This window comes from Amphiura filiformis, chromosome 12, assembly GCF_039555335.1.
Source record: "Amphiura filiformis chromosome 12, Afil_fr2py, whole genome shotgun sequence".
Classification (NCBI taxonomy): Eukaryota; Metazoa; Echinodermata; class Ophiuroidea; order Amphilepidida; family Amphiuridae; genus Amphiura; species Amphiura filiformis.
The window spans coordinates 12,001,936-12,029,527 of NC_092639.1; the positions used below are offsets into that span (position 1 = coordinate 12,001,936).

The following is a 27,592-nucleotide window of genomic DNA, read 5'->3' on the forward strand; positions in this document are numbered from 1 at the left end:
ACGATGTTGAGGCAAATAATGCCAGAAGAGTATTTACATCCAAAAAAATCTCAATTTCAAAAAATGCAGAAAATTGTTGAAAATCATGTAATGCCCCTTTAATGACCTAATTAGCATATTTCGGGCCGAAACTCATTACCAGTATTGTGCCGGGATAGGCCCTCCCCTCACCAAATACCATAACCATGCAACAAACGATGTTGACGTAACAGCATTTTTTAGCGTTTGTTACAAGCGTTTGTTACAAGCGTTTGTTACTAACGGACAGACTAACGGAGAGACATGGTGACTTATAGAGCTGCTACCCGCAGCTAAAAATAGGGGTATTTATTTCGGGAAAATATCCTCGATTCCTTGTGATAAGGGGGTGAAATAAAAATGCGTCCTCAAAATGATAAAAATAGGGGAGGTACAAAAAATGTATTTGGGGGCAAGTTTTCCTTGATTTCAAGCAAAATAGGGGTAAAATTGCTGCAAATGTCCTTGATTCCCCGTGAAATAGGGGTCATTTTCAAATCCTGGAACGGTCATACATGTACGTCCTACCTTTAAATACAAACTGAACCCACCGGGGATTGAACATTTTGTAACCATGGTCAGTGTCCGAAATAAGGAAAATATGGAGGTTGTCACGAGGATAAGTACATATCTCAATATGGTTGTCCCCAGTGATTTTTGGACAAGAGGACAAGAGGATAAGTGCTTATTTCGAACACTGACCATGGTTACAGGAAGAGTCAAACCCTGTGCACGTTTCAGTCAAAGCTATTCGAAAAGAGATCCTATACATGATCAGCTCTTAATACTAAAATAATTCGCTGTCGTAGTGCACATTACAATATGACCGTTGCTAGGCCAACTGGATCACGCTTTCTTTGTTACGAACCACTGATCGAAATGATCACAACACAAAGCCTATGGCATATCAAAATTCGGAACAGGTGTATGAGCCCAGGCTTGGAGCAGTAACCAATGGTTACTAACGTGCACTACGACAGCGAATAGGTGGGAATTATTCTGTTTTTGTTACTGCGCGAGTCAATAAGTTCCAGCTTACGCACGCGTAAATTCACAAAAGCACACGTCATTCACGCAAAACGCAGTTCGCGTAGGTGCTGCGCCTAGCGCAGGCTAGCGGTGTGTACGCCACGATGTTATGAGTCCCCGCCTATTAAGAGCTGAACAGAGTATACGTTCCAGGATCGGTTAAAACACGATCATGCGAAAGGAAGGAAGCCCGGGGGGTTCACTCCCATTGTGGCCTGTACACCATCCGCGATAATAAAAATGCGTAAAAAGGGTAGTTTTTCGTAGGTAGGCACGATACGCGTGTTTCGTGTTTAGGGTGTCAAAAACATGAAAAATTGGATAAATGGGTAGCAAAATTGCAATTGGGTCAGTCCATCTCAAATCACCTAATGGGTTGGCTGGTCACCCTCTCAGATTTTGTTTAAAATCACTTATATCATAGCCCTACATGTATGTGCCAAATGAACACATTTCAAACGGTAGGTCTCTACTCCTTGTCGTTTCCGAGAACCGGCCTATTGAACATTGGGTCAGACCCCCCCCTTTTTGGGCCCAAGTGGTGCAACATTAATTTTCTTCCGAGTTTAGACATCCATATCTTCCCCTAGGGGTAAGCTACAGGGCTACAATTGGAATCTACATGTAGGGTGTCTTTGACCCAAATAACCAGATTTTGGACTCATAAACAATGTATCTCACCCCCATTTGCTGATGTAGACATGTAAAAATGCATGTTCGTGTTGACGCACATGACAAATTCCTGTTTTTGACCCCCCTCCTCTTCATCCTAGATGTCAGACATCATCTATTTTGCCTTTAGTAGGCAATATAGGTTCAGGTGTGACCCCCTATAGCAGGGTAGACCACTCATTGGCTTTTAAAATAAAAATTTCACAGGGGCTCAAAGATGACTCCTCAGCCAAAAGACCCCCTGTACGTGACCCCATTTGACCTTGTGGGAAATAATCCACCATACCCAAACTCACACAAATTCAAAATACTTGCATGATGTTCCTCTGTACCAAAAATCTTAGTGGTGTCAAGCCATCTTCATGGTTAAATTAGTGTTTGAATCTCTCATTGAAATACACAGTAAATTGATGAACTTTGCATTCTGGGAATTAGAACATTACTGTGTATTTCAATGCGATCTCCAAACAGTCATTTAACCATGAAGATGGCCTGACACCACTTTGAATTCTGGTACAGAGGAACATCATAGAAGTATTTTGAATATGTGTGAGTTTGATTATGGTGGCTCATTTGCCACATAATAAAATTTGGGTTGGTATAGGACAATTTTGTGTGTATTTCAATGAGATGGAATGACTCAATTGATATATAAAATATGCGGAAATTAAATTTTATTTGGGTGGAAAAACAGGCGTGTGTTACCTGTTTAGGGTACCGGTATCGTTTTAGCCAAGGGTTGTACCAGTTAAATCCTTGTTTGATTATCGCGGATGGTGTACAGACCACAATGGGAGTGACCACTCCCCGAAGGAAGGCAGGAGACATTTAATATTACTAAGGCCAAGTTAAAATAAAAATATGTTTCTCGTCCGGTTTTTTAAAATTAGGAGGATGAGGGGCTTTTTATTTTCTATTTTTATTGGAAAACGACGCTAAATAGCTGTATTTGGCACCATATTTTGGGTATTCGACATACAGATTGATATGTGAGAAAAAGGAGGAGGCCCTTTTTATTTTATTGTTTTGAGAGGTAGGTCCCTCTAGTGATCACAAAACTCTTCTTAAATGATGTATTATGCATAATTACAAAGCCGTAAAATAAGTTTCAACTTCTGAAAAATCTTTTTCAACAAGTTATTATAACTGAAAGTTTACAAAATAAAAAGAAATTTGAAAAATCTTTAAAAAAGGAGGAGGGCGCGGACGAGAAACATGTATTTTTTTTTACTCGGCCTAATTCATGAATTACTTAGTATGATAGGCTGGCTCACATCACACACTATAGGTGGCGCTATTCGTCCATAGGGAAGTGGAATGTGCATGTACGGTCCAAAAATGGCTTTACTGTGGGGCTCAATGGAAAAAATCACTAAAAATTAATTCTGACAACCAAATGATGTTGACTTTTAATAATAAATTATAAGGCCAAGTAAAATAAAAAACATGTTTCACGTCCGGATTTTTGAAAAAAAGGAGGAGGAGGGGGCTTTTTATTTTTTTATCTCAAAATCGGTGTAAATACCCATAAATTAGAGCTGTTTTAGCATACACAATAATGCCTGGAAAAAGGAGGAGGCCTCTTTTTATTTGTTGTTCTGAGAGGTAGGCCCCTCTAATTATCTCAAAACCTTCCAAAAGTGTTTCTTGTATATTAGCAAGGCTATAAATATAAAGCACAGCGTTCGAAATAGGGCCGGTCAGCCAGCCATTGGCCTGTAACTTTTTGGCCTGGCCGGTAACTTTTCTGACTGGCATCTAGTTGCCGGCCCGGCTGACCGGTCAAGCTCGGCTGGCATGTAACTTTTTGAGGCATATTTCGAACACTGATAAAGCATCTCTACTTCCTAGACATATTTTATGAAAAGTTATATTAGGTCATGCGCCATGATTTGGGGTATAGGAAAAGGTGGCGGTGTTACATTTTTTTATTTTTTCCCAAACATTTTGTCACAGATCTCAAGAATGGATAGGGGTACTGAACTGGTTTTGGTCTTATTTTCTTGATAATTTATCTGGCTAAAATTGTGGAAGGTAAAACTTTCATACTATTTGTACTTTGCGAGATATTGCCAATCAAAGGAAGTTAAGTCAGGGGTGGCGGAGCCTACGGATGAGGAGCCTACGGATGAGGCATGTGTTAAAGTATAGGGAATATTGTTTTTTGGTGACTCTCAAATATATTTTTTACTGTAACTTCATAACCCAGCAAGGTATTGAGATGGATTATGTACCGTAGATTGGGGTGAATAGGGACGCAGGGGTGAATAGGGACAAACATGAGAAAAGTTTTTGAAATCTCATTTTTTCACATTTGGTTAACACTTATTTTTTTTAATTTCCACATATTAAATGATTAATCAAACAGTGTTCAGAAAATGGTTCAGCAGATGTTGAAGAATAAATTTAGGATACAGGGTGTCCAAAATAAAATTATCTAAAAAAAGTTATAAAAAATGGGGTGGTCAAAACTTTCCTGCTCCCACGGCCACTATTTTAGAAAATGAGCTGGAAATTCACCAGGACCTAGCCTGTTAGGTCTTACAACTTTCTCTAAAAGATTATTTATTAATTCTGACAGGAATTTTTATAACAATTTTTTTAATATTTTTCAGGTAAAAGTCACCTAATACGGGGTGAATAGGGACACCCTTGCCACAACCACCCTTACCCCACCACACCCTACACTACCACCCTACCCTGCTCCACCCTTACCCCACTACCCTCATGAACCTACCCCACCACCTTAACCCTACCACCACCACCCTTAAATCACTATACCACACCCTGACCCCACTAGCCTCATTAAACCTACCATCCCCACCGCCCTAACCCACTACCACACCACCCTACCCAGGCTACCACCCTCATCCACCCCTAATACTATCATGCCACTGCCAGAACTCACTACCCCACACCCTACCCCAGCACTCCACCATCCTACCCCACCCATCTACCCCACCACACTATACCCTACCCCACCACCCTATCCACTGCTCCACCACCACCACCCTATCCACTACCTCTACCACCATGATACCTTTTCTTATGCCCCACCACCCTGATCCCACTACCCCAACACCCTACCTTACCCACCTACTTCCCTACCACCCAGAACCCTACCCCAGCCATCCTTACCCCAACACACCCTACCCCTCCTCTTTTTGTACTTACGAGCCTGATCAACGTTTGTCAAGAAATCAGATTTTAATCAGTTATGATGGTATGAATTACCTTGACATGTTTCTATTGTTTTTTAAAACTCACTTGGTGTCCCTTTTCCCTCCATGTGGGGTAAAAATGCAAGTACACTCCTTCAAAGTTGTACTTTCCTTATCAAAACCAGTGCTGTCCCTATTGACCCCGAAGTCGGGGGTCAATAGGGACACCAAAATTGTATTTAAAAAATATATACCCCCCACATATATTCAATTTTTTATAATGGTGGATTAAAGGCATCATGGGTGGACATAATATGCCCTCAAAAGTTTGGCTCATGGGGCTACAGGAAAAAAACTACAATCTAGAGAGTGCCAAAACTGTCCCTATTCACCCCAATCTACGGTACCATTGTTTTGGTATTTATGTCTAGTAGGTAATGTGACCAATTTTACTTTAAGCTAGTTTAATTTGTTGTAAATGTGCTGCATTTTGTGTCATGGGTTCTAGGCTTTTCCTATACGTTATTGTACTAAGCATGCATTTATGCTCCGAAATGTTCTGAATGTCATATTTCTTGAATAATTTACCCTACTTCTGTAAAAGTTATCATTTCTTAGAAGGAAATTTGATGAGGAATTCAAATATGCCATTGGTTTTTGTGTAGGGCATGAAGGAAAAAAGTTTTGAGTGAAAATATAATAAAAATCATAAAAATTTTGTACGACTTTTGAACACCCTGTATCTCAGTTAGGCAACCTAACTCATTATTACAAGTTGGCTTTTTTTGAAAGTCTACAATGTTATTAGCACATCTAAAAAGGTTTTAACAGACCAGGTATTTTTGTTAGTAAATAAGAGAGGAACAAAATTGTATACTTTTTGAACCAAAATTTAACATTTCCACCCTATATGACATTTGTGGCACCCTGTATATTGACCAAATGTTGCATGTGTGTATTCCTGGTACTCTAAGCTTTACAGTGATATATAATTTTATAGGGTTTTGACGAACAGAATATGAATTAGATCAGTTTAAGTACAAAAACATGTAAATTGTTGAATTTTTTAGTATGTAACGCATTTGGCCCCCAATTCATGGCGCACGACCATTACTGAATTTCAAAAAATAAAAAATAATTGAAGAAACCTCCAAAAAGGAAGCGGGAGGGGACGTGAAACATGTTTATTTTTTTATTTGGCCTAATATGTTGGTACCAGGGTTGGACTTTTGACCGGTCAAAACCTGTTTTGTCCACAAAGCGGTTAAAACCAGGTTTAAACCGGTCAAAACCGGACAAAAGTGGTCAAATCTGGTCAAAACCCGATTTGTATTCTAGAGTTAAATGAAGTTGTCAATGTATCATACTTATGTATCATACATAATACATATTACTCGGATAATAATAGAATAATATAATGATTTATTTATCAATTACTTTTAAAATAAATCATTAAGGCCGTAAAATTAATATTTTGGTTCTCGCCCCTCCCTCCTCAATTTCTGGGATTTGTCAGATTTTTTTTTTTTTTTTAGATTTTTCAATTTTTAAGACTTTGGAATGGTTTATGAAATCTTCATACATATAAATAAGTTTATTAGAGAACAAGCATCACTTCCAAGTCTTTTTGTGGTACTCTAGGGGTTTATCCTCAGAATCTCACATTTGAAAAAAAAAAAGGGCCTCATCGTTTCCTCGAGCATTGTTGGAGAAGACCGAAAACTACTGACAAAGCTAATTTTACATTGAAAAAAAAAAACAAAAAAAAAACACCTCCCTCCCTCATCAATTCATGAAAATCCTCTGGACGAGAACCAAAACATTAATTTTATACGGCCTAATTAAGAAAATATATAGATTTACACACCCACCTGGCTAGGGTACGGTTTTTGCCGGCAAAAACTTGTTTTTGCCAGCAAAGTGCCAACTCATAGTCAGTCAAATATTAAAAAGTAATACAGAAAGCTCATAAACAGTAACACACAACTTTCAATGAATCATTCAGCATATTTTTGTCTCATAGTCCTTAAAATAAAAAAGTTTTGAATTTGACAAGCCGCATTTCAGAAAAATGCACTAGTGAGCAATGAAAACCCATGCTTTTTATAATTTCTTATGTTAATTGTAAAATTTAACAAAATCTGGCCTTGATACACTCTTGAAAGAAAGTATTTTTTAACTTATAATTTGTTTTGAGATGAAAAAAGTGATTTATCACTTTTTTCGTTTTTGCCATTTTTGCAGGCAAAAACTGTTTTTGCCAAGTGGTTTTACCATGCTTAAAACCATGGTATTTTCCACCTGTGGCAAAAACCTGCGAACCCTGGTACTATATATACTACCGTCTATATCATTCATGTTACTCAAATTATTCAAGTTACCTACAAAAAGTAATGTTACGGCCTACAGTGATATCAATTTGTTTGTTGCACTTGTATGATGGCAACATTTTTGAGTGTTTGTATTAAATTAAATGTCAAGTGAGGTAAATTTTCAAACTTTGTCCTTCATTTTATTTGATTTTGTAGCATAAAAATGGTTTTGACCAGTTTTTAGCGGTCAAAACTAGGCGGTTTAAACCTGGTTTTAACCACAGGGTTTAAACCGTGGCGGTTTTAACCGGCCAACCCTGGTTGGTACTGGCATAATACTGGATTCATAAACTATCACATAGAAAAAAGTCATAGTACAATCTATGTTCCACCAAGTCAACGTTCGTTTTAGCTTGAAAGCATTTTGTGTGTAAATCAAGACCATCCAAAACAGCTTTCTTACAGTAAAGAATAGGTCATCTGGGATCACATACATCATACAGTAGTGTACATTATGTACATGTGCCTGCTGTCACAATTTCACACACAAAATTTTGGACAATTTGGTGACACTATTTTTGTCTGTAACTTCAAAAGTATGCACTAGAAACATGATTGACCCCTTATTGTTTAGGTAATAAGCCCTTTCGCAATTTCGGAAAATTGCAACTGCGCATGCTTAGACATCGTCACACAGTTCTTCAACGAGAGATAAACACGAGGAGGCTGGGTAAAATTTGCCGATAAAATTGGAGATAAACACGATGAGGCTACTGTACATTTCCAATGCGGTGAACTGTGCCGTTTGCATAAAAACATCTTGTACTGGAATTATGCCGATTATTTTGTCTTTATTTCTTCATGATACATTGTATTTGATTAAATATATTAATATCATGAAGAAATAAAGAAAAATAATTGGCAAAATCCCAGTACAAGATGTTTTATGCAAACGGCACAGTTCACTACATTGAAATGTACAGTAGCCTCATCGTGTTTATCTCCAATTTTATCGGCAAATTTTACCCATGATGCACCATGATCTGAAATTGCGAAAGGGCTTATTTGATTCTCTTTCAAATGAAAGAACTTTCAGCTAAAAATATTGAACTTCAAAATTTTATGAACATCCCTAACATGATCATGCCTATGTGGATCTAGTCCTGCCAGCAAGACTTCAGTGTTTATCATAAACATAATGACATCTAGGTACGACGAGTTACAGTTACTGGAACTAATGTGGATCACGTCACTTCAAAATCCATAAAAAATAAAATCCAAAGCATTGAAAGGCAGCAGCCATGCATGGACAGTGGACACTACATATGTACGTGTTAAACTCTGGCTTACCTTCAAGTTCAAAACTATAGTTCAAGTACGTTCAGACTGTACCCGGGCAATGACAGCTGAGCTGGGGCCGGGCTTCACTGCTTCAGACTTTCACTTGTATCAAACATGCAAAACCTGATATGAAAATGTCAACAAAAATGAGGAGGACCATTACATTCAATGTTTACATCAGCATGATCAGCACGGTATCCAGAAGAAAATCTGACATACGGATACGAACAGATCATCAATCAAATACATGAATACAGTAGAACAGTGCAAATTTAGTCACGGTTACATAGTACATCACATGTATAGACTCATTGACGTATTTCTTGTGTCAGTGAGCTGAGAACGTGATGACTGTGGGGTCATGGTCAACCTGATTGAAATGCATAGCGCGCGGTTTTCACAGCAGAGGGGGTTGTTGCAATCTGGCAGCTGTCTAAATCAGCCAGGGATAGCCTTGCACTGCACTGAATGTCAGTTGAATTGATTGCTTGCATCCATCATGTCGATCATCTAAATTTATACTCCATAGCTGAGCGACGAGCGATTAGTATTTGCGAAGGATAAATCTTTATGTATTCCCCGGATAAATCATGTTTGAAAACTTGAATAAAAATTTCACCAAAAACTCAAACTCTAAAAGTAAAAATATTGAGCACCATAAACTTAAACTTTTTTATTTTGAGCATTCAGCTTTGTTTGTATTCAGTTTGGGTATTCAACTATCCCTTTATTATTTTGTCAACTATAAAATAATAAATATAACTTTTTCAATGTAAATTTAACACCAAAAAATTAATTTATGTATACAAATGACTACTTTAATGAATATAATAGAGACGAAGCACGCTCGGAGTCGGTAGACGCGAAACGGATGCAAGATATCATCGACCAAAATCAATTATTATTATTTTGCAAATGTCGGAAGTGACTGTGAGAGGATCCCCACAAAACAAGTCAGTGAGCATTTTAGCGAGTGTTTTAATTCAGAAGTTGTGATGGATGAAAGTGGACCAACCTCACCAGATGCGGATTTATTCCACGAGCCCGAAGTGGCTTTAGATGGAGACGATGATACGCTGGTGCCTAATGCCCGACTAAGTAAGCAAACCACTGTCAAGTTGAGACAGGAATTTTTTTTTGGTTTCGGTTCAAAATTCGGCAGCATAAATAAATGTACAACACAACATTTACTACCATGTCTACAATAACAATTTCTAATTGTTTGATTATATACTATATAAGAAAATTAGTTAAAGGTTATTTAGTGATCCTAGGTAGCGTCCTCTTTTTTATGACATTTTTCAGTAGTTTATAGATTATGCCGGACCATGAATAGGCCCCTAACCTTATTCCCAAATTTTCATTCTTCTGATTTTGTGAATTGTTGTGTTTGTGTTCGCTGCAAGCTCAGCTGGCGCCGCGTTTTGGAATGTATATGTATGATTATGAAATTATTTATTATTAGTCTAGTATTACACTGCTCAGTCATAGTCATAGGCCTCTGTGATGTAATCTCGTTCTGGTGTACCATTCGCATTAATTACCGTACTCGAGAACTCTCTTCAAATTTGCACGCGATAGTTAATTAGGCATGATCGCAAAATTTTCAAGTAGGATACTTCACATTGAAATTATTTTGTTTAAAAAGGTGATTATTTAAAGGGGGGTAACCCTATCAGTTTAGGATATGGATTGTCTTCAAATTTACATACAATTTCAAATATTGTCCCCTTTAATTATGCATCTATGTGAGAAAACGAGAACATTTTCAGTGTAAAAGTGAATAATTAGCACAATTTGTAAGCCAATACGTTGCATTGTGGTCCGGCATCCAGAAACAACACTCCCGTCGAGTGACTGCTTCGCCATACCACTACGCTCATCATTCTTGTGACAAAATATCTCATTACACAGCCGTGGCGTTAGTCACGGCTGTGTCTTTTTCTTACAGGTTCTTTCTTCTTCTTCTGTCAACCATTACATTTGCTCTAGCACTCACATGCTTACATCGATTTTGACCTAACTTGGTCACAATGATCATTGACTATGCCCCTACATGTCACATGAAACTCGTGGGGTCAAAGGTCATGCAGGGGTCACAGGGGTCAAAAACGTGATTTCAACTAAAAATGCATCTTCTCCCACAACTTACGTGGGACAGCGACCTCACTTGCACACATGCATTGTTATTACCCAATGTATATTTGGTGTACACAGATTTGGGGTCAAAGGTCATTAAGGGGTCACTTCCGTATAAAACGAAAAACCTTCAAAAATTTTTATTAGCTAAGTAAAACATAGCACGGTAACGGTTTGTTCACATATGATCAGCAGTCACCCAATGTATATGTGGTATTTTTTTTATTTGGGGTCAAAGCTCATTAAGGGGTCACTTCCGGTATAAAAAGAAATACCTTTAAAATGCATCTTCCACAAATTATGTGGGACAGAGACGCCACTTGCACACATGCATTGTTATTACCCAGTGTATATGGGGTGTACACAGATTCGGGGTCAAAGGTCATTAAGGGGTCACTTCCGGTATAAAACGAAATACCTTCAAAAATTTTTATTAGCTAAGTAAAACATGGGACAGTAACGGTATGTTCACACATGATCTGCAGTCACTCAATGTATGTGGTATTTTTTTATTTGGGGTCAAATCTCATTAAGGGGTCACTTCCGGTATAAAACGAAATACCTTTAAAATGCATCTTCCACAGATTCTGTAGGACAGTGACGCCACTTGCACACATGCATTGTTATTACCCAGTGTCTATGGGGTGTACACAGATTTGGGGTCAAAGGTCATTAAGGGGTCACTTCGGTATAAAACTAAAAACCTTCAAAAAATTGTATTTGCTAAGAAAAACATAGGACAGTAACGGTATGTTCACACATGAATTGTGGTTACCCAGTTTATATGTGGTATTCTTTTATTTGGGGTCAAAGGTCATTAAGGGGTCACTTCCGGTATAAAACGAAATACCTTTAAAATGCTTCTTCTTCCACAAATTACGTAGGACAGTAACGCCACTTGCACGCATGCATTGTTATAACACAGTGTCTATATGGTGTACACACATTTCTGGTCAAAGGTCAGTAAGGGGTCACTTCCGGTATAAAACGATATACCTTCAAAATACCCCTTCTGCCACAAAAAGGATAGCAACGTGATGCCACGTGGACACGTGCATTGACATTAGCCAATGTCTATCGGGTTTTCATATATTTTGGGGTCAAAGGTGATTAAGGGGTCACAACACGGCTGTGTTCGTGGTCTTAGACCACAGCTAAGTCTAGTTCTTTTTATTTTCATTTGACCCTGATACATTTCCTTTTAATTTTGTATATTATCACGTACATTTTACACTTATCTTTTATTTTAGGATTTGTTTTAAAATGAAAAAATGGGTTTTTTTATAATATTTTTAATTAATTTAAATTAATTTTATAGTGGGGGACATTTTTTCTCATATTTTTTTTCATATTCCTCGTATCATACTTAACAAGATAAGGTCTTGTTTTGTATTTATTTCATCCCTTATGTATTTCTTTATTTTTGTTTTAAGCGTTTATCATTATAGCGCCCTCATTATTTCGGACTATTTCCGCTTTGTGCGAATTGGCATGGGAGTAAAACGGCTCCTATTCACGGAATCATTTTTTCCTACCCAGAATGTCGAAGGTGGTTACCAGTATAGCCTGTTTGTTTCTTGATTTCTCCGAAAATACATCAAATTGGATCGTCATATTTTTTTTTTCAGGATGATAATGAGAAAAATATAATCTATTAAATGATACCAAAAACTCATCAACAATGAGAAAAATCGGGGGGATGATGCTGTCGATCGGGTTACGGACCTTTAACTTTAAAAAAAATGAGGGGTCATCAACCATGTCTGCTTGTTAAAAACTGTGACACATAAGTGTTCGATTTACCAGAAAAAAGTTACATTTGCATTTGTGCAGGTAACATAGAAAATCTACCTGCACAAAGTGAAAGTAACTTGCACACAATTTAACCATATTTAACTTTTTAGAAGTTTGTGCCGTGAAACTAATCATCTTTTTTACAGATGAAAAATAAAAATTGGTGTCATTTCGTAGGGATATTTAAAGTTATTGGGTCAGTCCATCTCAAATCACCTAGTTTTCACAAAAGGTTGGCTGGTCACCCTCTCAGATTTTGTTTTAAATCACTTATATCATAGCCCTATGTGCCAAATGAACACATTTCAAACGGTAGGTCTCTACTCCTTGTCGTTTCCGAGAACCAGCCTATTGAAAATTGGTTCAGACCCCCTCCTTTTTGCTCACTCGCGTCGCGACGATAATTTCTTCCGAGTTTAGACATCCATATCTTCCCCAAGGGGTAAGCTACAGGGCTACAAATTGGAATCTAGGGTGTCTTTGACCCAAATAACCAGATTCTGGACTCATAAAAAATGTATCTCATCCCCATGCTGATCTAAAATGCATGTTTGTGCTAACGCACCTGACAAATTCCCATTTTGACCCCCCCCTCCTCTTCATACTAGATGTCAGACATCATCTATTTTGCCTTTAGTAGGCAATATAGGTTCAGGTGTGACCCCCTATAGCAGGGTAGACCACTCATTGGCTTATTAAAAATTTCACAGGGGCTCAAAGATGACTCCTTGCGCGACACAGGGGATGTCTGAGGGGCTGTGGCCCCCTCAGAAGTAAGAAACTTGTGCAAAATGAAAACTTTATTGAAGTGATTGTGGACCATTTTGGCACTGAGCAGTGATTAGTGTATAAAATTTTAGTTTGAAAAAGCCGCAAATTTGTTAAATGACGGTCCATGAAACCTTCCGTGGACAAGTTTTCCCTGTAAGCCCGCCAGCCCCATGCCATCCGCGCCTAAAATGAGTCAATGTGTTTGTTGGGGGAGGGGATGGGGGTACGTAATATAGGCCTACCACATTAAGGTTAAACAAAGTGTTGAAGGGCTTTACCTCCAGAAAAAATATATTATTACCTTATACGTAAGAAAATATGTCTACTTATCATGTGAAATAAAAAAAAATCCGGAAAAAAATGTGTGAAAATGTGTTTTTAGCCTATTTTTTTAGCTCTTGTCAAGAACTATTATTCGATTTGTTTACAAGCGCCAAGCAACTGTCGTCTAGGAGAGTGATTGACATCTTTATTATTAGAGAAGAATGGAATCTGTATAGTTCATGAATATTCATGTAGTATTTATACAACCTGTATCCCAGCCATTTTGCTTAGCTATCATAATCGTTCATATAAGACGCCCATATGATCCATGGTGTTAAACTGATATTCAACAACTTTATATCTCTCGATCTTTGCGATCCGAAATATTGAATTTCAACTTTAGGCACATCTCTAGCAAGATAATTAAATACCTGTCACAAATATAGGTCTTGAAATGTTACTTGCAACGTTAAAAATGTGAATAGAGAACAAATCGGGTTCAAACATGCTTCAAAAATATGAAAGTAATTGTCAACGCCTACTACCAGAATAGCCGGAAGAGGGCAGACTTCATAAGGGAGTGTTCATAATATATTTTAGTGGGGACAAAGAATTTGAAACTTATTTCGGGAAATTTCCTGGGTTTTTGGTTTTGTTTTTTATTTTATCTTCCTGTTCGGGTGTTTCGGTTGGCACATTTTCGGGCATTTTCATGCACTTCACAGGAGTTTTTTCGTGGCTTCTCTGTAGCTGTCGTGTGTCTTTTTCCCCACGTACAGGGTATAAATAATAAATGAATAATAATATATGAAAAAAGAATCTGGAACTTCAACGTCAAAAAACAAAACAAAAACAAGACAAACTGTACCCTGCTAAAAATATCAACCCCTATCCTCTCTGAGAATAAAAATAATAAGACTCCAACCTCACCTGCAAAAAAAATTTTTTCGGGGGATAATTTGGGATAAGTTCGGGCCTATTTTATTGCGACCAATCTATAAGGTGAAATACGGTGTCGTGGGGATGTGCGGCAGATTTGGGGTGCATTTTCAGCCATTTAGTTTAGACTCTGTTGCATTTTTAGCCATGATTTTATTGACCCTCAGTGTCTTGAAAATTAGGTTTAAGAATGGTATTTTTCAATGATTTTCTCGAAAAAGTAAAAATTTGCGAAAACTTTCAGTCCAAAAGTTGATACAATTTTGGGTCTGTTTTATTCAAATTTGGTTTAAAATCGCACCGTAGTTTTTTCGGAGTCACAGCCTCACATCCTTACCCAAACCAACTTGAGAAGGTTCCCCGGGTGTGTGCAAATTTGCAATTTATAGGCCTACACTCATCATTTAAGCCTAAAATCAAAGTGTTAATACCATTAACACTACCATGGCCCGTTTTGTCGTGATGACTGGCTTCCAAAATGTAGGCCTATTTTAAATTATAAATCTGGTCCCGCTATCGCTAGAGGTGTGTTTTTACCCGCGGAGGTCTCTCCCTCGGGTTCGTGGATGTGCCACAGTTTTGGAGTAGGCCTACCTTTTCAACGACTATGATGGGTGGGTTTACAGCGAAGACCAACTTTTGGGCGCATTTTGGCAAAAGTGCCCTTAAAAAAGCGTCAAATTAGGCCAAATGTGGGTGACTGCAGTCCCCATGGTACAAATGTTTTGAAGAGACCCGCCCGAGGTGTTATAAAAAAATGGTCGGGCCTGCTAAAAACCTCCCGGAATCAAGCATGGGTAGGCATACCAAAATGCCTTGAGACCCCCCCAACCCAGCGCCGGGACCTCCATGACATGATATTCTCCATGAGTCCACCAGAAAATATAAAAATATAACATTTTGATAGGCCTACTAGACCTATGCCTATATTTGTCTGTAAACCTTTCTTGTAGTTGTAGGCTACAGCGTGTGTCTACCGTGATGACAGTAGCGTAGCTGCCGGGGGGGCAATTGCAAAATTGCCTATTTGGGCCCCCGCCCCCGTGCAAGGAAAAAAAGAGGGAAAGAGGGGGGGGGAAAAAAGAGAGGGTGAGAGGAGGGGCAGAGAGATGGGGAATCCAAACGATATGCAATAGGCCTACAGCTCAATAGGCCTACCATATACGATTATTATCAATAAGCCTGGCAAAATTGTCTATTTGGGCCCCCGCCCCAGTGGGAAATTTGGTGGATTTGGGCCCTCAAAAATCCCAGCTACGCCGCCATGCGTGATGATGTTGCAAAGTTGCGGAAGTTCATTCATAAATTTCCCATTTCCACTCGACAACAACCCGGGACAACAACAGGCCAGCACGCAGCGCCAAGCAGTAGCTAATCCCGAGCTAATCAGAGACATGTGCGTTTCTCTTTCAATGTACGCTTCAAATAATTATGCTCTCGGCGTCGAAAGTATGATAATGGAAAATATTTATAATGAACACTCCCTTATTTAGCCACACCTCAGTTCCTTTCTCGGGTTGCCTGGTATATCAGCAAAATCCTACACCTATCGCCTTCCCTTGGTAAAATCCCTGATAAAAACTCGTGATATTGAAATTGAATTTCCATGCGCCAGAACTTCCGTCATTCTAGCATCATGGATGGATATGCAGTGGCGCCCGCTAGGGAGGGGGGGGGCAGTATTTCCACCAATATTTTTTCTTTCCCACCCAGTTTTTAGGCAAAATCCCCACAATTATGTAATTTTCCACTTTTTATGGCAATTTAGTGCAAAATGATGATTTCCAAGTGCCCTGCTCAAATTCACTCCCCCATGCCCCGCGAAAAAATTCTGGTTCCGCCACTACGGGTATGGCCATAGCTAGGGGCTTTCCCACCCACCCCAGTTGCCCTTGGTTATGCTGGACGATGAGAAATTTAGAGCTTGTTCAATTCCATGATTTTAGAAATTTTAAAGGTATATACAGTGTATATAGGATCACAGTCAAATAAAATATCGTGAGGCCTAATAATTTTACCAATGGCATTTATTGAGCTGCTCCTATGGTTTAATATTGATATTTATAATTGAGCTCCTTGTCAAGCTCCTGAGTACAGTGACTAACTGAGCTCCCGCTATTTTCAGAAATGAAGGCCTGGCCTTAAATGAATAGGCCCTAATTAGGATTGAGGCAGCCTTTTGTTTCATTTTACAGAACTTTTTTAATCCCCAAAATTAGTGGGTTTTTTTTTAATGGGGAGTAGGCTTTTGAAAACTAAATTCAAATTTGGCAATATTTTCCATTGCTTAACGAATTGATCTGCGTGAAAATGCCTAAACATGTGGCCAGAGCGGGATGAGTGGTATAAAAATCTTAACTTGTGAGAAAGGACGTAGGCCTATGGGGTTGTATGAGGTTGTGGATCACGAAATGCCCCTTTAATGTGTGCTAGGTAAAGTCATTCTTCCTCCTTCGACATGCCAAAATTTATTCCCTCCCCGGCCCCGCTTGCCAAAAAATTGCTTTCTCGAAGGCTGTGCAATCAGTAGGCCTACCGGTATTAGCCTACTAATTATAAGCCAAAATTTCCAAGCGACTACGCTAAAATCGCTTGCCTCCGTCTCGCCAGCCAAAAAATCGCTTGTCCGCACCCCCTGGACTGCCAAATTTTGTGGCCCCTCCCCTTGGCCTGCCAAAACTGTGCCCCACCCCTTTGCATAGGCCTAGGCCTATATGCCAATTTTTGGGATCCCCAATTTCCATACCCATACCTTAAACCTGTTGCAAGCGCAGCAAGCATGAAAATGTGCACATTTTTTTCGCCCTAACTACCCCCCCACATTTTCCCTCCCATGCACCAGGTTCATTGGCGCTAGATTTTAAGCTAGAAAATACCTAAATATTTTAAAATCCAAACTCGCAACACCACTTTATCGGGCAAATAGAGCCCGTCAGATCACGTAAACAGCGTGTTTAAAAAAAATGAGAGTGTCACTTTTGTCCAAAAAATTTGAATTTTGGCCTTGAGCAGCGACAATCAGAGGTAAGAAAAACACAGTATGACGCAGCTTGAAATATAGAATCACTATATCAATTTTGAAGTTTGTACTTCAAAGCACGAGCAAACGAGGTGAAATGGTTCTAAAAAAAATTGATTTCGCTGTATCTTTTATCGCGAAACTAGACAATTTGACAGCAGCGAGTCGGAAAAATAGCAAATATCTCAATTTTCTGCTATCGAAATAAAAATTTAAATAGCACCTGCATATAGAAGAGGGTTTATAGAAATAATGTAGGTCAGAATTTTGTCTATGAAATCGTGCACGGAATTGTTATTACTGGTTACAAAACGACATACAAGTGGAGGCCATTTTACTTCAAATTCGCAAACATGTAAGCTTACTAAAACAAATCGAGACAAGCAATATCAAGAATGAATATGCACATTCTTTTATTGACTTGTTTGTAATGTCGTCGTAGTTCCCAACAAAATCGCCACTTCCACTGAGAAATTATGGCCGTGTTCCCAAAAATCTTGATGCTCGGATATTGAAAAAAATTGAAATGTTTGAAAAGTACATTTCTTTTTGAGCCAAGTGGTAAATTCAAGCATAATAATAACCAGTACACTTTCAGCTTTTAGACGTAGTTTATGCTTTTCTCTCTCATCGATATTTATTTCCAGAAATAGATAATTTTAAAGGGGGCTACATGCAGTCTCATTCTGGATCGATCATTACAAAGTTTAGTATAACCTTAACGAACTTAACTTACTCTTCGTGGGATTACGAATCGTAACACAAACACATGTGATTATAAAACCAGTATAGCAAACACCACTTTTAATCAACAAGGTCATGATGCAACAACGTTACAACTTTCTTTTTAATTTTAACAAAGCTTGACTCAGAGTTTAATTTTAAGATGCTAGCCAAGTCAATTTATAAATTTGCACATTCTTTGGGTTCCTTTGTTTCCACTCTTGTTAATAGAAAACATAAAACCCGATGATCAGCTGACTCTTTCTGTTGACAATTTAAAAACATTATTAACACAATTTTTGTGTTGAAATCAATTGTAAACATTAAACAAAACCAATACATTGGCTATAGTTTCAAACCTTTCGTAACATATAACCGTGGTGTTTGTAAAATAGGCCTATTTTGTAAAAGATTTGCAATTTTGGAATCGAACATTGCAACTTTTATACAATGCTCGAAAACTTCGGGCGTTGTTAAAAATTGTATGAAATGAAGATCCCTAGCGTAAACTAGTTTCTATACACTTTTAAATTATGTCAATGATAGATCGCTATTTTGTGACGTTACATTAGGAAATTGTGACGTTACATTAGGAAAACAATTAATTGTTATTTAGTAACATTTTCAAAATCGAAATTTTTACCTAATTGTAATGAATATAACATAACAAACACACCCTGAAATACGGACCGCCTGTTTTGACAAAATCTTAAATTTTGTTTTATCATGTACATGCGCCACCAATGCCCGCCATGGTGTGCCGCTAGAGCGCATATCCCATAGACCATTGTAGACAATCCACTGGAATGATTAAAGCTGTCGCTGCGAGATAGTATAGGGGACCGCGACCGTTCAAAAACACTTGTTATGAGGGGGTGGATGCAAAGGATGGGGGGGGGGGGGCTGAAAAGTTTTGACCCCCCTAAGGGGGGAGGGCTAAAATAATGACCACAAATTCCCCTGGGAAAATTCAGTTTATATGCTTTTCTATGGGGTTGACCCATAATTTTCATGTCAAAGGGGGGGGGCTGAAATTTTGAGGTCTGTAAAGGGGGGTGGCCCGAAAAATTTTCGTGATGAAATTTTTTGCTTCAGCTCCCCCTACCAAGTGTTTGTGAACGGTCCCTAGGCCTACCACACAATTTATTCGCTACCTGAAGTCGCTAGTGCATAGGCTTAGGAAGATTTTCAACATGAGGGGGGGCTGAAACTTGAACACAATTTTGTGGGGCCAGACCGGGGTGCGGGAGGGGGGTTCCCCCCCTTGTATTCGGAAAATTTTGCAAAATATAGATCACAAAGACCCCCTTTCCCTCTATTTTATCACAACTTTTTAAGTTCACCTAGGATTATTGGGGAGGGGGCTGTCCAGCCCTGCACCAAAATTATTGAGTCCCCTCAAGCCCGGTTCCTAAGCTTATGTAGAGAATGAAAGATTTGTTTTTTTTAAATTTGTTTTCAATTTTCGAATAATTATTTTTGTTTTCAATAGGCCTACTTTCCATAAAAATAAAAGTATTTTATCGGAAAATAGCCGATACCAAAATGGTATCGAATCGCCAAACGCTAGAAAAAACCAAAATCATTTAAATCAATGGCGGAAGTGTTCGGCAAGCGAAAGCAGTGAATTTCATCCTTTTTTCGTGGATTTATATAGGATTTTCTTGAATTGGAAGGATATCAGCATGCGCTACAGGTAAGTGACGAAACTGTTACTAAACGTGAAGCAGGAGCCTGTTCCATTGAACTGTTATCATTGTGAACATAGCGATTCACATTACAATGCATTATAAATCATATTTCGTAAGCTTCCCGTATTTCCTCAGAAAACTGAGCAAAAATTCTCCTAATACTGAAAACCAAAACATTGACTGTTCTTTAATTTCAACCTTATCAAACCTGAAACAAATATGCTGCCTTGCGAACACAAATTTTGCATATCAATGTTATCTGGAAGGGGAAAAAATAAGTTTAATTTCATTGATAACATGAAATTGATGCATATTTGTGTTTTCAAAGCTGTGCATAATTAATGCATTTCCCCAAAAAAATATTTTGGTACTTTTAGAGTCTGCCATTAATGATAAATATGTGTGTGTAAGTGGATTCACGGTGGCAGTTCTGAAATTGTAGATATATCCTCAAATTTGTAACGGGGTCATGATGTACCTGTCTTTGGCTTGTAGCATTAAAAGCATGCAAGCTACATTAATATCAATGCCACCAATAGAACGACAAGATTTGCCCCTTAATTTTGCATGTACCACTTTGACCAATTTTTTCTTCTCATTTCTTCACAAAATGCAAAAAATCTGCAAAAAAATGTGATGGGTGTAGTACCCCCTTAATTTTAAAAAAGACATTTTTTGGATTCATATAAAAGGTTATCAAATGTCAACAGAAAATCTAACCTCCTAAGCAAGAAATTGCAATATCTGGTATCAGGGACTGCCTTTTGAGGAGAGAGAGTGAGAGCCTCTCAATCTATTGCTCTTCTTAAATCTGAAATAGGAGAGTGATTTTTAGCTCTCCTTAGTTGACCATTCTCTCCTTACATTCTATTGTAAATGCTCTAAACCACTCAGCCTTGAATGCTCCAGAAGAGCTATTTTAATGCTCTCCTGCAAATTCCAAAAGACAGTCCCTGTGGTATCCAGAAAATGAATGGAAGCCACTCTTAAAACTGAAATAGCAATTCAAGTTGAACCACAAAATTCTTATTTACCTGAACTACATTTAAGGGGGTACTACATGTACACCCCTGGCAAAATTTTTGCCTTTGCCTATTTTTGCATTTTTCTCAAAATTATAGCGCGTTGGTGACAAGTAAAATATTTATATTATAGGGGCAAGGACTACAACTACTGCACTGGTAATTCAGCAACTCCAGGCCTTGCCATCTAGATTTCAAATGTGAGTGGTCAATCGCTCGCTACCTTGATGCTAGGCGAGTAATCGAATCACTCACTAGTGGTCGAATCACTCGCTAGTGGTCGAATCACTCGCTAGTGGTCGAATCACTTTCTAGGTCTGAAAAAGCAATCAGTATGACACACTTAGGCACTGCTGACATCCTGTCTTTCAGAAATCAAGACTAATTTATTACGATAAATTGAATACATTGGAAGTGCTAAAACTTGAATGTAATTTAGATTCAATTTGGGTGATTCGCAGCGAGCGATATTTATTGTCTATGGTGAGTGGAAAATCGCTTGCTAGAAATTGAGTTGTGGCGAGCGAGAGCGATCGCTCGCATCAAAGAGCAAGGCCTGAATTCAAGTAGTGTCTGACCGATCAGGTCCTTGTCTGAATCGGCCGATTGACCGATCAATTCCCTCTTTGATCTGCCGATTCGATCACCGATTACCAATTCCCCAATTGTAAACAATGGCTGCCATCGCCGTGAGTAAATTTCAACCTTATGTTGAAAGGGTACTTGTACGCAAAGTATTACCAGAATTATGTATGCTCTGAGCACAAAAACACACTCCCGTATTCATTTAAAAATAAAATACTTAATTTGACCATGATTATTCTCAGTTCAATTTACCTTTTTCCCCGATGTCCGAGTCCGTCGAATCATTCGATCGCCCCATTTTAATATTGTGTTTACGTCAAGTCATTGTGAGTTTTGCACACAGCCCGTAGCTCTCTCCAATCTGACACGCACGTGTTTAACCCGGAAGTAAGAACTATAAATGTGCATGTTCATCTGTTAGCCGTACGGTGTACGTACATGTAGATGCGGGAAATTACATGATTATCTCAGCTGCGTGCCCGAGTCACGGTATGATTATATGTTTATCGCCTACAAAGCTTGTTCTTTTGCTAAATTTCGCTTGATTTAACTAGTCTAATTCGAAGAAATATACCAATAAATGAATACTTGTTAAGCTTCAACAATTACTTTCATGATATTGGGTGATCGGTGCATTACATCGGTGGATGAAGGAAAAATCGGCCGATGCAGATCACTACCGATAAGCTAATAATCGGTCCGATTCGGAAGCTACCGATCTGATCGGTCAGTCTCTAAATTCAAGGCAAGTAGTTATTGATTTATTGATCAAATATTGGTTTTCTCTCATTTTTTACTGTAACTCCACAACTGTTGTCTGTGCTGATTAACTGCTGAAATAAAATTTCCAGTGCAGTAGTTGTAGTCCTTGCCCCTATATACATATCTTACTTGTCACCAATACGCTATAATTTTTGAGAAAAATGCAAAAATAGGCACAAAATTTGCCAGGGGTGTAGTACCACCTTAAGCTTTGGCCTGTGTCAGACTGTCAGTCATCATCAGTGGTATGCCTCAGTTTTATGGCTCAATCATTTAGCATAATTGCTTAATTTCAGAATTGCGTGACCCATCAGATGACTCACTGCACACCAGTGCCACAGGGAGTCGAACAAGCACTGCTCCTACCACACCAGTAAGGAACAAGGATGGGTTGGAAGATACATATGAAGACATTGCTAGGCATAAGATTATACAAATTGCAGGTAAGCCATACCATTTTTCACCCTGATGTGACAGGGAAGTCCAATGCAATGAGGCAGCATTGAGTGCAGCGTCTTTATGTGTGTATGTGAACGCCAGCGATTTGAAGCTGCGTCTGATGAAATGTGCACTGACGTCACTACCGCATATATTGTAGGATGAAAAAAGGTATAATAAAAGCCAGGACGTGTCATTTGGAAAGAACAACCGAGTCATAATCACCAAGAGATTTGATACACTACCATATTCAACCTACATTGGGCTTTTCCAGTTGAAATACATACCACCCCTGTAGAAGATTTTCGAAATATCTTCCACAGGAGGAGTATGTTTTTCAAATGTAATTGGTCAGGGTTAAGGGGTACTACACCCTGCCCAATGTTGTGCCCATTTTGCATTTTTCTCAAAAATTATAGCGCATTAAGTGACAAGTAAGATATGTATATTATAGGGGCAAGGACTACAACTACTGCACTGGAAATTTTATTTCAGCACAGACAACAGTTGTGGAGTTACAGTCAAAAATGAGGGAAAACCAATATTTGATCAATAAATCAATAAATACTTGCCTTGAGTTGCTGAATTTTCAGTGCAGTAGTTGTAGTCTTTGCCGCTATAATATACATATCTTACCTGTTACCAATGCGCTATAATTTTTGAGAAAAATGCAAAAATAGGCACAAAATTGGCCAGGGGTGTAGTACCCCTTAATCATTTGAAAACCCATACTCCCCCTGTATTATGGCTTTACCTATATCTTCCACAACTGGAGTGAGTATTTCAAATGTAACTTACCCAATTGCATTTTCTATTTAAAACTCATACTCCCTGTGTGGAAGACTTTTGCTAAATCTTCCACAGGGGTAGTGTGGATTTTAAATGGAATGGCCCATTTTAATTTACTAATTAGCACTACTGGCACATAATTCATTCATTTTTGGGAGAAAGGTAGTCTACTGTACTAGACCATTTAAATTTATCATCCCTCTCATCCCACCATGGAAAATCCACCAATCCTGTTCTGATCCAACAGCTATCTATCCATGAGAAAAATGCTTGTTTCTCTGGCAGGGCAGTCACTGGGGATGTGGATGTGTTGTGTTTTATGCATGGAATGGTATGAATTGTTTAAAAAAGGAATGCAAAGCAGTCTAGGAGAAGGGGGCATGAAAAATGATGCAATGAAAGACATTACTTGAAATATACATACATTGGTGACATTTGTTGTATCGGATGTCACAATCATCAGACTTAATGCAGACAGTTTTTATTTTTTATTTAGTTTATAGACATATGCATTGAAAAAATAACATGGTAACAGGGTTAGCGCTGGGTCAAAATTTACGGGGTCCATTGGACCCCTTCAACCCCCATTTCCAAACATTTCGGGGTCCGGGGTAATTTTTTCGGGGTCCCAAATTTTGTTAAGCATTTTTAGGGGTAATGTGATAATGTACACATTAAGAGTGTACATTAAGAGTACTGAAGACGAACAATAAAGAATTAAAGAAACAAGCAGATATTTTGTGACTGATCATGTTTTGAAAAATTTTGCGACAATAATTACCACATGGCCACCCATGCATGGAAAACTGTAACATTTGTTAAGCTTATTACTGGATAATTTTGTCATTTGGAAGGAAATTTACTAGATAATGTGAAACAGTCAAACTTTACTATCTGCGCCGGTAGAGGCAACGTTATGCAATTGCAGTGTTGCAACTTGCAGGCCGAATGTGGTTCAAAATTCGGCACCCAAACTTCTTAAGCTGATTATCATGTGCCCTTTCTAACACAAATTTTCCTTCAGTAATCAAGAGAAATTCTACATTTTTGAGTATAGGAAACTCACAAATTTACTAGCTGAAGCATTAAAATAATGTGAGGAATCTATGAAATCCTGAAAATCTTGTATAATTTTGGAAGATTGTCACGGTCGTAAGGCAGTACACACGATATTTTCGTGTCACCACTGAACTATACACCCATATAAACATTGCTACTTCTATGACGTCATAGTTGTCTGGCATTAAGTTTGGAGTATGAGATCCATGAACACACATAATTTGCATACTATAATTTGCATATAACGGAGAATACTGTATTTAGTTTGATGATCAATTGGCGAATTTCAGGGATCTTTCTTGCATTCTGAAGACTGACATTGAATTTATTGCGTCCAGTCGGACGCAGAAGGTTTGATAATTTCAAAATTAATGCGTCCGGCGCTCAAAAAAAGCGTCATGGACGCGAAGACGCGATCTGGCGCGAACCCTGCATGGTAAAGAATGTTTCCACAGTTATATACATTTTGTGGGGTACCAAGGCAAAGACATGGGGCATCTATAACGGAAAGGCAATAGAGGTTATCCATATTCTATAAGCTGCATATCCTATCAGCGACTGCTATACCTTGTTTAGGATTGTCAAAAGAAGTACCTGCAATCCGCATGTGCAACCATAACTATTTCAAAATAGCATACCAAAATCTTGCAGGTAACTCTGAGGTGTTGCATTGAATTGGTTTGAATGAGGAATACTACGGGAACCAGCGCCTTTTGTTAGAAGTCACACATGAGTAAAGTGGATAACCTCTATTGCTTTCAGTTCCTCTGGTTATTTTTACCCCTGTTACCCAACACTAGCTCCTCTGTGTAAATTGAACATCAATTAAAAATTTTAATTACATTTTACTAGTATTTAATTTCATTAGATTTACAATGTCAGCCCACCTACCTACACACAAGGATTTCATTTGTCATGTTTTCTCATGCATGAATATGGTTTCCCATTTTGTACAACAACAAATTTCTATAAATTTAGCTTGACAAGTAAAGCACTAGGTTCAGCAACTATGTAAAACCACAACAATTGATGCCTGACATTCATATTGGCTTATGAAAATTAAATAGAACAGGCTGAAAAAAATTGAATAGAACAGGCTGAAAAAAGGGTATGTAGCCGACTAGCCGGTATTTTCAAAACCTGAATGATGAACCCTGAATGCAATAGAGCCCTCAATCAGCGTTGGAAATAGCTGGTATCGCGTAGCAAAATGCTACATAATTTTATCAATTCGCTACACAATTTTGGAGTTGAGTAGCATTTTTATGCCATAGACTTACACACTGAAGTATGTGAATGTACCAAGAGAAATGTAACGAAAGCAAATTTTGCTATGCATAAAAATATGTTTAATTCCAATACTGCCCTCAATTGGTTTTTCTTGGCAAGAAAAACCTTCCAATTTAGGAATTCTTTTCCAATGCAACAATTACCTTGATAACAATCTTTAAACATTTCTGCCACATTCAGGTGATGATATGGTGGGACGTAAGTTAGTACTATTTTACTGCAGTAGGATGCCACCCAGCAAAGAATATGATCAAGGCAGGTTACTACAGTAAGTATGGGATGCCTTCAAAAATGTAGACAGTGTTGGAAATAAGCCAAAATGTCTTAAAATTCTATGTTCCCTCATCAATTTGTGTGGGCCAAAAATCAAATTTTAAAACTTTATGTGTACCGTATTCATTCCAATAAGCGCCCATGCCCCAATAAGTGCCCACCAGGGTATTTTCTATTTGCTAAAGGGTACCATTAATGTTGAAGTGACAGATAGACGTCGATACAGTGAAATAGCTGGAGGACTACAAGTCCTGTGTAAACTTGCAATGCATTTTCTGCATCAGAAGTGTAAACTTGCAATACATTTTCTGCATCAGATAAGCTACTAGAACGTCTCAGGACCCTTTTATAACCTACGTCAATTTGTCTCTAATAAACGCCCCTTATGAAATAATTAGGTAAACCAGGTAAAAAATAAGCGCCCGTGCAAAATGACTTTGTTAAGTGCCCTGGGCGCTTATTGGAATGAATACGGTACATATTAATTACCTGTTTCAAAATAGTGCCCTTTTCAAGACTTGGAATCAAAGATCAACACTATTAGACATAATAAGGGCAGAAGCTTTTCATTTTGAAAAGGATTCTTATTGAAGTGGAAAAAAAACTCATCTTGCTGACTTTGGTATACACGTTTCACAGGCCAGTAGAGTGAGGTATTGGCAGGCTCGCAGTGATTTTCACAGACATTTGGCCCAAGGGCCTGGCTTATTTCCACTGATTATCTATTTAAAATCAATCAACAAGATTGGTACTCATGTCATGTGGTTTATACTATTTCTTGAAAAGACTGATATTTCTGACGCCAAATACAATATTGGGGTTCACTTGAAATGGTGATGATAATAAATAAATGCAGCTATTAAATGAAAACTGCGTGCTTTTTTAAAAGTTTTGTTCTTTTTAAGTGCACAAATGACTTTGACCTACTTTCAAGTTTCATGTTGACTACTGCATCTTGGTCTTTAAATGCAGGCCCTCAGGCCAGTAAATGTCCTTGAAAATATGAGAGGACGCTGGATTTCTTGGAGAGCCTTTTGACATTTTTGTACACATGCCTATCAGTATCAAATTGATAATAAAGACCTGGAAGCTTAGCCAATCCTTTGGCTGAAAGATTAACAAATGCTGTGGCTTATTTCAAGGCGTGATTAGTGATTGCCGTAACCACCCGGGTATAAGCCCACATTCAGCTATAAACCCACCCCCTATTTTTCAAAACATTCAGGTATAAGTCCAGTACTAAATTTTGGCCAAGTTCTTAAATCAAATCAATGCTTTGCTCTCATAAGAATAAATAAACAAGATATCAGTTGATAATTAAAATTCCACACTTATAATTTTAAGAAATTGACATAGATGATAGAAATTACTGGTACATTGGGCATATACAAATGGGGGTGATTGTTCTTATTTTTAAATTCAAGAACTAGCCCTTCCCCGGTTATAAGCCCACCCCCATTTTTGAAGTGAAATCTGCCATCTGGGGGGGGGGGGAGCTTAT

At 38.3% G+C, this 27,592-nt stretch overlaps 2 protein-coding genes across 3 annotated transcripts in view; one reads left to right on the forward strand and one right to left on the reverse strand.

Moving 5' to 3' along the window:
* Positions 1 to 8,863, reverse strand: part of LOC140165796 (mitochondrial glutamate carrier 2-like) — a 42,476-nt gene extending 33,613 nt beyond the window's left edge. Inside the window, exon 1 of the mRNA XM_072189118.1 lies at positions 8,543 to 8,863. The gene's annotated coding sequence lies outside the window, so the exon portion shown is untranslated. The remainder of the gene's footprint in view (positions 1 to 8,542) is intronic.
* A 583-nt stretch (positions 8,864 to 9,446) lies between these two features.
* LOC140165797 (rho GTPase-activating protein 8-like) overlaps positions 9,447 to 27,592 on the forward strand; it is a 43,212-nt gene continuing 25,066 nt past the window's right edge. For both annotated transcript variants that reach the window (XM_072189119.1, XM_072189120.1), the window contains exons 1-3: positions 9,447 to 9,631; positions 22,539 to 22,685; positions 25,999 to 26,086. In XM_072189119.1, the coding sequence (XP_072045220.1) occupies positions 9,529 to 9,631; positions 22,539 to 22,685; positions 25,999 to 26,086 (338 nt within the window). In that variant the 5' untranslated portion in view covers positions 9,447 to 9,528. The remainder of the gene's footprint in view (positions 9,632 to 22,538; positions 22,686 to 25,998; positions 26,087 to 27,592) is intronic.